Source organism: Phyllosticta capitalensis (genome assembly GCF_038381095.1).
Source record: "Phyllosticta capitalensis strain CBS 128856 chromosome Unknown BKA78scaffold_8, whole genome shotgun sequence".
In the NCBI taxonomy this organism is placed as follows: Eukaryota; Fungi; Ascomycota; class Dothideomycetes; order Botryosphaeriales; family Phyllostictaceae; genus Phyllosticta; species Phyllosticta capitalensis.
In genome coordinates this window covers 594,776-607,090 of record NW_027117446.1, presented here as the reverse complement: position 1 = coordinate 607,090, position 12,315 = coordinate 594,776, and the positions used below count along the sequence as shown (strand labels likewise).

The window sequence follows — 12,315 nt, the reverse complement described above, 5'->3', positions numbered from 1 at the left end:
TCGATCATGTGGTCCGGCAGTCCGGGTGTGACCTGGGTCGCTCCTTCCTTCATTATTTCTCTCTGCTCAACTCTTCAAGAGGCATAAAAGCCACCGAAAGTTCACTGAGCTGGCATCCATGGCTGCTGCATCAACAGTAGCTCGAACATGCAGCAAAAACCGAGCCTACAGAATGAGGTCACTTTCTGGTTGTGTGGTTGGGAAATACTGCTGCGACAGAGGTTGACTTTCAAACCCTCGAAGCACTGTTGCTGCTCACCGCACCAGTCATTACTCGAGTTAGGCCTCGCTGACGAAGAAATTTTGTTGGAGAGTGTCGTCGCGTCAATGTCATTTAATGATGTTGAATGGACTCGTCATTACTGAATGCAGCGACGGTCTTGTCGTGTTGCGAAGCAGCTTGTTGGGATTTATTCGGTACGGAGCCAGAAACCAAGCTGTCAATCGAACCCTCGCGCGGAAGAAAAGCGAGTTTCCAAATCCGGTAGGGCCAGACTTTAGTGCTGGAGCTCTGCGCTGTGCGCTGCACAAATCAAATCTGCTGGGTTGATGTGATCCGACGCTTAAGAGTCGTTGGCAGGTGGGGCGCGGAGGCTTTTGTACCCCTGAAATCATGCTTGCACGTGGGAATTGACGTGAACCCAGTCACAGGCGTCTTTGCTTCCGCTTTCGGACAAGCATGAGGTCCAAGGATCATTTCAGCTATTATATAAGTCCCACAACTCACGACAGAACTGATATCCGCGACGCGAGACATGAGCTTTCCGGTGCGAACAGAACAACGCTGGCCATTGCTCAGCTTGATACAATTTCCGCTTTCAGAGACAGGACACTTTGTTTGTTCCTTGTTGTGCCACTGTCAGTCTTCCTCATGCCCGAGAGACTGGCAGAGTGTGTTGGTCGGGGAATGTAACTGCTGTGGCAGATTTCGGTACGACAATGATGCAGAACCATGCCAAAGGCAAAAGATACCAGCGGAGAATGTGTCCTCTTGCCGACTCAAGACGAGTGGCTAATGGCTGCTCCGATGAAATGGCGACTCGCGCCTTGTATAAGTCCCGTTCTTACCAACCCATTTTTCTCTTTGGGTTTTTGTCCTCGGCTTTGATTTCAAGTCGGACTTTTCGAAAAAACGTTGATTGTTGTTGATCTACAGCCATGACTTCTGATCAGTAGTACCTTACACAGCCGTTTCCTTGCCAGGCTCCCTGATAATTACTGGGTTGCTTTCAAAATTCCAAGCAAAGGCAGGGCCGGGGTGTTGACTGCGGTGTGACGTCATCGGAGCTGATGCTAAGGAACGTACCTAGTCGAGCACGCAAGGAGCGGCGAAAAGAAAACTGCGTCCTAACGCTCTCTAGCGTCTCGCACACCTCACAAGCCTTGCGTACCCCCCTTGAAATTTCGAAGTAAACGATCAGTTGGACGTGGAAGCGTTCTGTGCTTTGCATTTATAAAGCACAAAGACTAAGTTCTTTCCAACAATCAAGCGCAACTGCTCTCAAGCAGTTCAAGCCCCAGGTGAGGTGGCCGAGTTGGTTATGGCGCCAGGTTAAGGTTACCTTAATATCTGATTCCTGGTGGGGCAACCCGCGCGAGTTCGAGTCTCGTCCTCATCATCATTATCTTTTGCTTTTTTGCATTCTTTTGTTGGATGGTAGGTGGTTGGTTGGTGGCTTTGACGGTGTTGAGAATTTTTTTTGTTCGAGACCCTCCACTTAGTGGTCTGTGCGAGCGCCGTCTGGGTGGCCTGTGCGCTCCCGTCCCGTGGTTCCCCAGCGGTCGCCGGAACTTTAAAACCACCTTTTGGTTGACCTCGATGTGTTCTTTCTCGAAGCGCATACTCTCAGGACTCCTATTTTGACGATGGTCTTTGGTCAAATGACGCTTTTGCCGGCCGTTGAAGCTGCAAGATGATCTCAAGCAAACCACCTGTACAGCAAACTGCCACGCCGGGAGTACACCAGCGGAAGCGACGCTACAATGTGCCTGCCCGTCGACGTCCTGGATTCTCAAGCAGCTGATTGATACCATTTCGGCCCATAGAGAGCGTAACTTAGGATTTGGACACCTCGGCCCGCGCTAGTTGCAGCATGCCGTAGGCCGACATGCCCACGCAATTCAGAAGGAGCCAGCAAGCGCTGGACTACGCCTGTCAACACTCGGCCTGACTTTCAGCTTGTCTGGCTTCAAGTTTTCGCTGGGCGTTTCGGGAGCCAACTTTCGAGGGAACATGGAACTTTTGAGGCGTTACGATACCAATGCCCCATGAAACCAAGCGATAGCACCGGAAAGGAAACAGCAATCCAGGTGCGCCTGGCTTTTGCAAGATTTGGCTTATGGAGAATGACTCCCCAGATACTTGACACCGGAAGCTACAAGAATTGTATCGGGAATGAGGACCTGAGCTGCGTCGCTTCAACCACACTTCCGAGTTGTCTGCCGCCAGATTGACCGGATCCATTTCAAGACGCTTGAAGGTGGATGGTGAATTGATTTCCGCGTTCTACAGCAGGATCAATTCGTCGTCAATCATCTCATCATTTGCAAGTGGGCTTGTCAGAGAGTTTTCTATCGGCAAAGTGTCTTATGCATGACCGTCTTTTGGAATTCCACCGCCCAGCTGCACTCTGGACAAGCTTCCCTCAGCCAGCCGACGGTACTGCTTGGCAGTCTCCACTGGGTCAAGATTGAACCTCTTGGCATGAAGTCTTTGTTTGTCTTTGTTTTCGCTGTGCGCAAAGATAAGGCACCGACCAGATCCAGCAGATCCACTTCCGGCAAGAGCCCACATTTCGTCTTGCAAGTATGTGGGCATGCTTACATGCTACCCCCGACGAGTGCCTGGCAACGACGCCTAATCCGTGGAGTGTTACTGTACTGACTTTCAGCACGAACAGTTCTAGCACCAACCGAAGAGCCCTCGCGAACACTTCTCACACTACTCAATTCGCCAAACCAATCTATGCTTATCTCCGATTGCAACGCGTGTCTTCATGCTTCTCCAATCCAAGAGGCTGCGTACAAAATTCGAGCCGCTGGACATATTCAGAAACGCGGCTCATTTCGATTCATCACAAACGCTGACCGGAGGATGCGGCGGTAGTCATACAACATCCAATCGTCCGGATCTCCCAAGCATACAATCAATCAGCTCAACATATTACGTACAATGCCAAAACGCCCGGGGAAATCCAGCCAAGAAAAAGTACAGGTATCCCCAGATGATCCAAGTCCCATCGAACGTATAGTCCTTGCGAAGAAGCACTCCCTGCAGACTCCCGCTGAAATGCCCACAGATGCAATCTACATGACGATGTCTTTGTACAGAAAGTTACATCCAGTAACCATGGACTCATCAATCTCCGCTGGAATGGGAATCCGGAGTAGAGCTTGTCCAAGAATGACTCGAAGAAGGGCAGCCCGAGGCGCTTTCAGTTTGAATCCCGAGAGAGAGTCAGAACTCAGCCGATGCCCTACAGGGTCTGGAGTGGGTGGTTGGAAGCGCGAACGATTCAGTCGAGTCTCTGAGCTCGCCGGAAAAGGTTCCATGTCCAAGGCATTTACTTCATCTAGTACACTTCATCAACCTGGTGATATGCGCGCCAAGGTCACGAGCTCCATACCTGTACGGACAAAGCGCCGTCTTCGAATCATCTCGGCTACTGCGAGACTAACAGTCGCGATGGGGCCAAGGTAGACTCCGACAGCAGAGAAGATGTCGATGAGGTTTGAGGTCGAAAGGGATCGAGGAAGAGGTGGCATATTTCAATGAGGGTTGACTGCATGCCGAGAAAGACGCATTAGCTATGGGTGGATTGATTCATGCTGAGGGACTTTTATGGGCATACGGTCATTTTCAGGGCAATGGCGGATTGAGCCCTGGGTGCGGTAGGTTGGAACTGGCTGCGGGCGATGATTGGTGGTGGAAGGATGGGTGGTGGTGCAAGAGAAGGTAGAAGGGAGCAGGTACTTGGCTTCGCCTGGGTGACGACACTGGGACTGACATGTGAAGGCTGCACGGGCCTCGTGGGGGAAGCCGGGGTGATGGGAGCACTGCGGAGGTTCGTGGCACCTGTTGTAGGTCCTGGCAAGGCTGCAAGTGTCGGGGCGAATGACGGATGCCCGGCGGCCCACATCTTGTGTCCAGCCCCAACGCCCCAGCTCCAATGCCAACAAACTCCCCGACACGAATGTCACTTCGAACCAAATACGACAAGTACCAAGATTCGTCGCCTTTGTACTTGAATGTCCACCATGCAAAGCTCCTATCCATCTTCAAGAGCCGACCGGAGTCCGCTTTGCTGGACACTGGCGTTGTATTGGCACAAGTCTCAGAATGCGCGACAAGTTGGCGGGCGTGGAGGCCTTGGATTACCTCCACCGCAATTGTGAAGCCGTCACTTTCTACGATCTAAAGCTTCGAGGATCCAGCTTGGAAGACGCCATGGAATCTTCGAGGTGTGCCGTGCGCCAACGAGCCAAAGCGATTGCGGCAGGAAGAAATGATTCAACAATGAAATCTCTACGAGAAGAGACGGATCTGGGCCCTGACTCAATCTGCTGACTTCTTCGCTTATTCTACCGGCTGCTGTTTTCATATATAAGAGCCGCCATTTGAAAAGACCGGCTTCTTCGTTCGAAAGCGGTGTTGATCCAGGACCAATTCAATTCGAGGATTTGAAGATTCAAAGTCGAAGCCTGTCCAAGGCGCAGAAAGAGGACAAATCACGAGTATACTCCTGCCTGAGGCTCGATTCAAACTGGTGCAAGCGCCCCGTAGATCCGCAGAGAGCAGCTTCTGGTCGCAGCTCTCTCCAAGAGCAAAGAGCACAACCACAGCAAATCGACGCCACTGGTAGTGGCAGTTGACGTATGAGGTCGGACGTTTCCACCTTTGCCACGGCGACTGTAGCCATTGAACCATCATCGAAGCGCTACTTCGGCTTGCAACCATCTGTCAGTACCACCCATTGGGCTTTGTGGCGATTCCGACCGGCGTCGCTAACGCCAAAAGTCAGGGGCTTCGCCGCTTCTCAGCCCCGCCTTGACCTCACATACAGCAGCAACACCAAATCATTGCCTGCTCGACCCAAGGTCGATAGCATCATCATCAGGTATTCACCACTGCGAATTCTCTCCGCTGATAGACAACCACAGGAATTATACGCGAAGCTTGTCTCACATTTGATACACCTGACCTATGGATCTCGAAAGCCCCATTCAAAACCAGAGCCTCTTAGGACTTTAGGAGGCAGTCTATCGCCCATCTCGTTCGAAATTCACCCATCTACTGCAATCGAATCGCTTAAATGACCGAATCCTGTCGAAACCCACTCCGTCTGGACTTGCGCTTGCCAGCGATACAATCTGTCGTCCAACAATCCAAGTACAAATTCTGCACAACATACAAAACGAATCTCTTGGGTGGAATCTAGCCAAAGAAATGAAAAGCAGAACTGCACCCTCTATATCTGAACGCCAATCGGGCAATTTTCAATGCTTCCAAAACGGAAATGCATGCAAACCCCCGCCGATTTTCATGCAAGTTTCATTGGCGTTCGGGTGTTTGAGATTGCCTCGTGATGTGCGGCAGAGGACAAGAATGCGTGTGCGTAGGCTCTGGACGCGTGTGTTTAGACCTGGGGGGCAAGTATGCACGCTTGGGGGGCGTCAGGATGGCCATATCACACACCCCGCCCCCTTGTTCGGACAAGTTGGCGCCGGGCTGATTCTCCTCATCTGCTGGAAACCATCATTTAGGGAATCCACAGTGTATTCCGGGACATAGTACCTGATCTACCCTTCCGCCGTCTCTCTAGTAGGTACGAGGCCAAGCCGACACCGAAGGTCAGAACGACCCCAGCGAAGGCGACCGAGACCGATATGACGCTGATTTTGTTGGTGGTAGTGAGGGCACGAGCAAGGAGAGTCATTGTCGGATTGACCGGTCGACTGTACACAGAGAAGCAAACATTAGTCCTTGAACGGCACGACGGTGGCTCGATGACAAGATACCTCGACGACTCAGCTGAATAAATCAAGGTAGCAGTAAACTACCGGTATATGATTCAAAAGGGGGGTATGGGAAGTGCCCAAGATTCCTCCCGACAAGGCGGGAAAGGCTCTCGTGAGGGGAATTCAAGCAGCAGTGCAAGACCTTCAAGGTACTTATGGCGGGGTATCTGTGGAAGAGACACAGGAGAAAGATGAACTGACTCGACTGGCGACAGCTGGCGTGTGAAGAAGCTCAGACGTATGCGGGTGACGTACTGGTCAAGCTCGTGTTCTCGAGCCTGCTCTGGACCGCCAACTTCCATACTGTCGAGTACCGACGCCCTGACCAAGTCCTGCTTCCCTCAACAGTTTTACTCGCGTACTATTGGTGAGCCTATCATCCTCCAGACGTCTCCGTTTGTCACCGCTGGTTGCTGCTCGCAGCTCGAAACTTCTCTTGGTGCTGGGAATTTCCTACGTCTGCCTCAACGTCAAGGAGTTATACTCTCTTCTGCTTCCACATGTTGGTCTCATTAAAATGGACGTAGAAGGCCGTTCAGAGGTAAAAATCTCGTTTGAAAGACCAGGAAGAAGACGGCGTCAGTGACCCTGCTCAAGCCAAGAATCCTACCGAGGCGGAGCCCCATGGGCACTCTGCATCATTCCAAGTCTTCTAGAAGCAGACATCCCCGTCGGCACATGTCTCGCGCCCAAGCTACGAGAAGGGTATCCTGTTGCGATGCGGCTGAAACAGAACCCCACGTCGACAAAGTCACATGACTCCACAACAAGTCTGGGGGCCATTGACAGCTGGAGACTGAAGACCGGGGGATGTGGAGGTTGCGTTGCAACAAAAGGATGGAAGGAAGAGAACCGGTCAACACGTTGCACAGCCACAACTATTCAAGTGTTGGTCATGGTGCCGAATCACCATGCCGGGCTTCGGTGCTCGGAAGAGTTCCCTGGATCCATGCTGTTGCTATTTCGATGCGCCGTTATAATTCGCCCACTTACGCGCCAGCACGGGCTTGTCGAAGCTCCAGTCCGAGGGAAACCCAATCGATTAAGTCGTGGATTAGCAAGCTGGATGGTGCAGACGACCGCAAGGCACCGATTGGCCCCTGAGAATTTGCCAACGATGCCAGTTGACCAAGGACATCCGGACAGAAGATTGGAGAGGAGTTTTGCGGGACGTAAGATTGTCACCGAAGACGCAATTTGAAGCTTGAAAAAAGATTGATGCTATGCCACGTTGGAGGAGAACGCAGAATGCAGGCAGCCCGCCACACTTGGAGCTCTGCACGCGGGAAATCCGACAACAATCCAGATTATCCATGCGTTTGCTATCACAAGCCACTCCCGTGGCTGGACTCTGTATACCTCGCCATTTGCTCTCTTTTCGTGCGTCGAAGGATCTGACAGGGCTTGAACCAGTCGGTAGCGGTTGTTGGGCAAGTTGCGCCTAATCGTTGAAGGGCGAGTGATGCGAAGAACGTAGATGCAACCAGGCTATGTTCTCCAGCCCAGGCTCGGACAGCTGTGGAAGTGGGGCTTTGCAAGGGAAGGAGCAACTGGTGAGGGATGCTCTGCTCTTACGGTTTTGCGATGCGAAGCCGGCAAGCACCACCCCCAGCGCGGGGTCCCAGGTCCCAGAATAGGGGCACACCGCAAGATTAAGCCCTTGTGTGCCACCCATATCCCAATGGCAATGTCGCCAGGGGGTGGTCCGCTGCCTTTCCGTCTTCGTCATGGCCGCTGCATGCGCTGAACCTAAGAGCCCTGTCTCGCTTTGCAACGGTGCGTCGGTGCTTCCACTTATCACCGCCCGCGCCTCGGCTCCCTCATTCCCTGTCTGTCTCGTTCTCTGTCCAACCCGGTCTTCCGCTGGAATCCTGAGTGACCTCTGTGGAGAAGACTGAGTCTGGCGGGGTAAGTGGGGTTGCTGATTCCCATGCTACCGCCGTCCCAATGGAAGGTGCGAAATAGGCGCTGAGACGTGACAGGCGCTAAAGACACTCAAACGGACCGTTTAGAAGGTGAATGGGACATGAAATCGGCCAGCACTTGCTTCAGACCGGTCAGTAGGTCCGTCAAATTCTCAGAAAGCGGACTGGAATCATTTCTCGCGCCATCTAGGGCATTGTCTTCCAACGAGACTCAACCGCTGCTCGCGCGAAAGGACTCCCTTTTCAGCAAATGATCAACAATTCGTTGACGTGGCAACGCCGCTGGTATGATGTCATTCGTTCTCATCGGTGTGAGCCTACTCTGGATCGTTCCTCGCGTTAATTTTTAAGCCAAACGATGCCCATAACCAGCAATCCTTTTCGTTTTTACTCCCTTGACATGCTCTTTTCTGACTTCTCGACTCTACAGCCCTGGCCCTACTGCCCCGTCTCTCCGCAAGCTCCGTCCGAACGCAGCCAACCAGATGCTGGCAATTGACACTTTGGGAAAAACCATCCCCAGAAATCTTGCTCTATAATTTTCTGATCTTGTACCATGCGTCCTTCCTATCATGAAGTAAAAAGTACAAAGTAACATGAGTCGCGACAACAATTTGGGACCCAAAAATTTCCATCGCCTCACCGGTCTCGAATTACCCGCGAAGTCACTTTCCCTGAAAAGATTTGCTACTCGTTATGGTGAGCCTGTCTGGGTTACTTCAATGGCGCCAAAATATGTTTATTTGGAGGCAGACAGTGTCCTGCGGCCCAAATACTAGTCTCGCTTCCACGAAAAATCGAGGTCCGAAAGCTTCGCGCCACGAAGCCCTCAAGACCTCTCTCATGGAAAATCATTCCAAGCGCCGTGTGCCCGACTCTAATGTGTCGACAATACAAGACTCCAAGAACTCAGATGACAAAAGACGACAATGGTACAAGACGCAAAGGGCTCGAACGCTCAGGGCTATTGTCGGCGGCGGCCAACACCGAAGGTAAAGACGAGCTCATGGGACTCAGTATCTGATCAGCGGGAATGTACAGTCAGCACCGGTGCCACCACGCCTACGAACGGGAGACGCAATACTTTGACGACTTGTAGATCTTTGAAGACGTAATGAGGTCCACGCGATCCAAACGGTCAGAGCAACGCCGATGAATGACACCACGATAGCAGCAATATTGACGCTGTCTCCATCACTGATGGATCGCCGGACCGGGGGCATGTTGTTGGAGAGACCTTTGAAAGGGTTAGGTTTTGCAATGCCGCCTTGAGCCAAACTTCGCGTTCCACTTACGGATTTGAGGTCCACGGACTCATTTAGGGCTCTCAAAGTTGTGTGCAAAATCGAACCGTCTTAAGTCGAATGTCGGAGCAGTCAACAGAGGAATCCAGAGATCAACAAGAAATCGAGACATTGGCACTATTTATGTCATGAAAACACTCCCAAGTCCGAGTCTCGAACAGTCTTCTGCACAAGGCGGGTATGGCGCACGTAGGTTGTAGGAGACAGGGCCCATCACGATAGCTGTGCTGTGGCCCTCGTGCTTTCCCTACCAGCCACTGACGCCGCCGCACCGCAAGGCTGGCCCCTCCTCTCACAAAACGCCTGCAACAGTTCATCACCGCCCCACAACGTCATCCACCGGGGTCAACCAGCCTCCGCGCCTCCCGAGCAAGCGACGCGATGTTGCGGGGTAGCGAAGATGGTCTAGAATCTCGCCGCGCATCTGCACCGCCTTCAACATGCACCACCCACATACAGGACGATTCGGCCTATCGATGCAATGTTTCAGCTTTCGTACGGCCGCTTATATCCGCAACAGTGCGCAGACGAGCCACACGATGAGGCCGGCTTGCTTTGTGTCTACGGCACACGTCATCGCTCGATTCCCCCCACATGTATGTTGTCCGGTCTGGACAAAACTGCGACATCTTGGAGTTGGATAAGGCTGTGGCCAGACCCAGAAGTTGTGGATTCCAGACACCATCAGCGGCCTATGGATCTGTTCTTGAATGCAAGTGTACAACTGGAACTCCGGGTCGTTTCAGGGGTCGTCCACCTCATGACATCACCTTTTTCGCGTCAGCTAGAGCGAATGCAACTTGAAAGAACAAGTAAAGGACATCTGGTCGTTGAAGAGCGGTCTTTGTTCCACCAAAAGCAGAGATTACTGGGGTGCCGCACATTGTAGATGTCGCTTTGTCTTTCCCCTCTTGTGTTCATACCGCATTGTTCTGCCACGGTGAAGACAATGCCGATTGTTCATTGTCGTCTACCAGTTATGCTGACATTATGCATAGCCTCCCTTCTTGTCAAAGAAAGACGGGGCGGCAGTGCTTACCTTGTTCAACACAATCGCTATGCTGTTCTTTGTCTGCGCACAGCAACTTGAATGCAGATGGCGGAGTAATGTCCGAATCGTTAATGTCATAAAAGGACTGCTTGCCCGCGATCACAGTCCGCAGAAACAAGATTGGGTCAGTTAATCTGCAGCGTAGACGCTCCTTTACAGTCCCTTTTTTGAATCACAAAAATCACCAAAGCAAGGTAAGTTCCACAAATAAAACACTTTAGCACCATGGTCCTCTACATTTCCAAGCCTCTCTGGAAGAGCTTCAGGTCGAACAAGGACGACTCCTACGATACCGCTGCGCCCACTTACACAAACACCATCAAAAACTACCCTAGCCAAAGCCAAAGGCAAAACAAAAGCCAGCGCGTCAACCGCTCTCCAACCAACTCTTCCTCGAAAAAGCGCCGTGGTCCCAAGATCCGCATTCATCCCCCAGCCCACCCTGCCTCCTTTGCGCCCGGCACCTGCGAGGAACTCCCTTACGACGACACTCTGCTCGCCGCGCCACTGGAATCGGATCGCGTAATCAGCAAAGTCTTTGCCGCAGCCAACAGTCCCGTCTCGCTGCGCAAACTCAGCCCCGTCGAGTTTTTCCCTACGCTCGACGCGCTGAGCCCGGTGCGTGAAAAGAGCAAGAAGGGAGGTCAGACTAATGCCAGTGGCACCAGATTTACCATGTCGTCGCGGCGCTCAATCAAGACGTTGACAACGTCAATCCGCCAATTCGCACGCCCAACCAAAATCATGCTCGCCAACGGCCGCACGGAGCCGGCCAAGGTGGCGCTCAGGCGCACTCTCAGCCTCCGCTCCTCAAAGAAACAATCCTATGTTCCTCGCTTGATCGCGCAGCATGGTGTCGACGAGCTCCTCCCCACACCCGCCACCCGTCGCAGGGCATCGGGCGTCTGGGTGCGTGATGAGCACGGCAATCCTTTCTGGGCGAACGGTATGCTGGCGCGCGAGGATGAGCCGGAGGGTCCGGCAGAGACAACGCCGCGGATCGTGTTGTTGGGAGCCGAGGGGACGCCCGACCTGGCTGTCTCGGTGGCGGCGTTTAGTGCGCGCAGGAAGAAGAGGTTTGGCAGGGTCAGGCTGTACATCAAGTGAGGAGTGAGAGGTTGAGTCAAGGTAAGTTGAGGGAGAGAGCCTAGGTCTCTCTTTCCTCTGGTAGGTTGTCCCCTTCAAATTTTCGTTGCCCCAGGCTAAAGTCAGCCGATGTTGTTGATCAGGAAATTAATGAATTTTGCACGCACTTTTTGTCTTTATGGAAGACCTTTATCATGATCTCAGCCTCTTGCTCTGTTTGAGATGAACGTTAGCATATGGAATAATTCAGGGGGCGCGGCAGGGGTGATGAGGAGCAGGCAGCCGCCAAATCAAATGTGCGACTGACAGCAAATGCAACTAGTAAGATCAATACCAACGGCGTAAGTGTTAGGTTTTCCCCACCACAAATACAAGAACGGAGGGAGAGAGTTCATCTTCCAGGTTTCTGTGCGAAAGGGTCGGTCGGAACACTCCGGCCATGGTAAGACTCTTTGGCCTGCGCTCAGACGCTCTGTGAACTCCTAATAGGCCAATGGATCTCGCAGCTTGCGCAGCTGGGATTGCCAGGAAAGAATGCAACACTGACGGCTTGTTCAGGCTCAAAAGACCATCGCAACACGCTCTTCCCGTCCGCCTATTCGCTCAACACCAACAAGCATCTGCGCTCTACCATGACGCAGAGAGAGGCGCCCCTTTTGCTTTTCTCGGGTATAATGAGACAAACAAGGAAGAAGGGTTCAAGTGATGCGGCAAACGCCATTCAGCCACAACCGAGCATGCAAGTAAGACGCCTCCCAGAGCGCGTCCCCCGTATAGCACCTCACTCAACGAGGAACGCAGCCTGATGGCTGGACGCAGTCTCTCGCGTTGCGTGAGGCTCATTCGCTTGGCGCGCTGCTGGAGCTTCGTGGTTCGTGGGGTTTGGAATCCTGCAAAAGGAAGCATGGGACGTAACCAGGTTTTGGACCAT

The 12,315-nt window shown here is 52.6% G+C and overlaps 5 protein-coding genes and 1 non-coding gene across 6 annotated transcripts; 5 read left to right on the top strand and 1 right to left on the bottom strand.

Moving 5' to 3' along the window:
- The first annotated feature begins 1,520 nt into the window (after positions 1-1,520).
- BKA78DRAFT_t144 lies at positions 1,521-1,619 on the top strand. The gene has a single exon. It is a non-coding gene; the product is annotated as a tRNA-Leu (tRNA).
- Positions 1,620-3,172: 1,553 nt separating this feature from the next.
- Positions 3,173-3,700, top strand: BKA78DRAFT_297601 (uncharacterized protein; the record flags this gene model as incomplete). The annotated part of the gene is made up of 1 exon (XM_066886791.1): positions 3,173-3,700. One exon carries the CDS (start codon positions 3,173-3,175, stop codon positions 3,698-3,700), a length of 528 nt encoding a protein of 175 aa, XP_066741779.1.
- A 207-nt stretch (positions 3,701-3,907) lies between these two features.
- Positions 3,908-4,721, top strand: BKA78DRAFT_173294 (uncharacterized protein). The gene has a single exon (XM_066883287.1). It carries the CDS (start codon positions 4,115-4,117, stop codon positions 4,565-4,567), a length of 453 nt encoding a protein of 150 aa, XP_066741778.1. The 5' UTR covers positions 3,908-4,114; the 3' UTR covers positions 4,568-4,721.
- Positions 4,722-5,433: 712 nt separating this feature from the next.
- Positions 5,434-6,528, bottom strand: BKA78DRAFT_173281 (uncharacterized protein). Its single transcript, XM_066883286.1, has 3 exons — positions 6,220-6,528; positions 5,795-5,955; positions 5,434-5,742 (listed from the first exon to the last, which is right to left on the bottom strand). The coding sequence occupies exons 1-3, from the start codon at positions 6,318-6,320 to the stop codon at positions 5,552-5,554; spliced, it is 453 nt and encodes a 150-aa protein (XP_066741777.1). The 5' UTR covers positions 6,321-6,528; the 3' UTR covers positions 5,434-5,551.
- BKA78DRAFT_173280 (uncharacterized protein) lies at positions 6,529-7,339 on the top strand. The gene has a single exon (XM_066883285.1). The coding sequence runs from the start codon at positions 6,737-6,739 to the stop codon at positions 7,217-7,219; it is 483 nt and encodes a 160-aa protein (XP_066741776.1). The 5' UTR covers positions 6,529-6,736; the 3' UTR covers positions 7,220-7,339.
- A 3,182-nt stretch (positions 7,340-10,521) lies between these two features.
- On the top strand, positions 10,522-11,529 carry BKA78DRAFT_320032 (uncharacterized protein; the record flags this gene model as incomplete). The annotated part of the gene is made up of 1 exon (XM_066888915.1): positions 10,522-11,529. A coding segment is annotated over one exon (884 nt), but the record flags the coding sequence as incomplete, so codon positions are not given.
- Between the last annotated feature and the right edge of the window lie 786 nt (positions 11,530-12,315).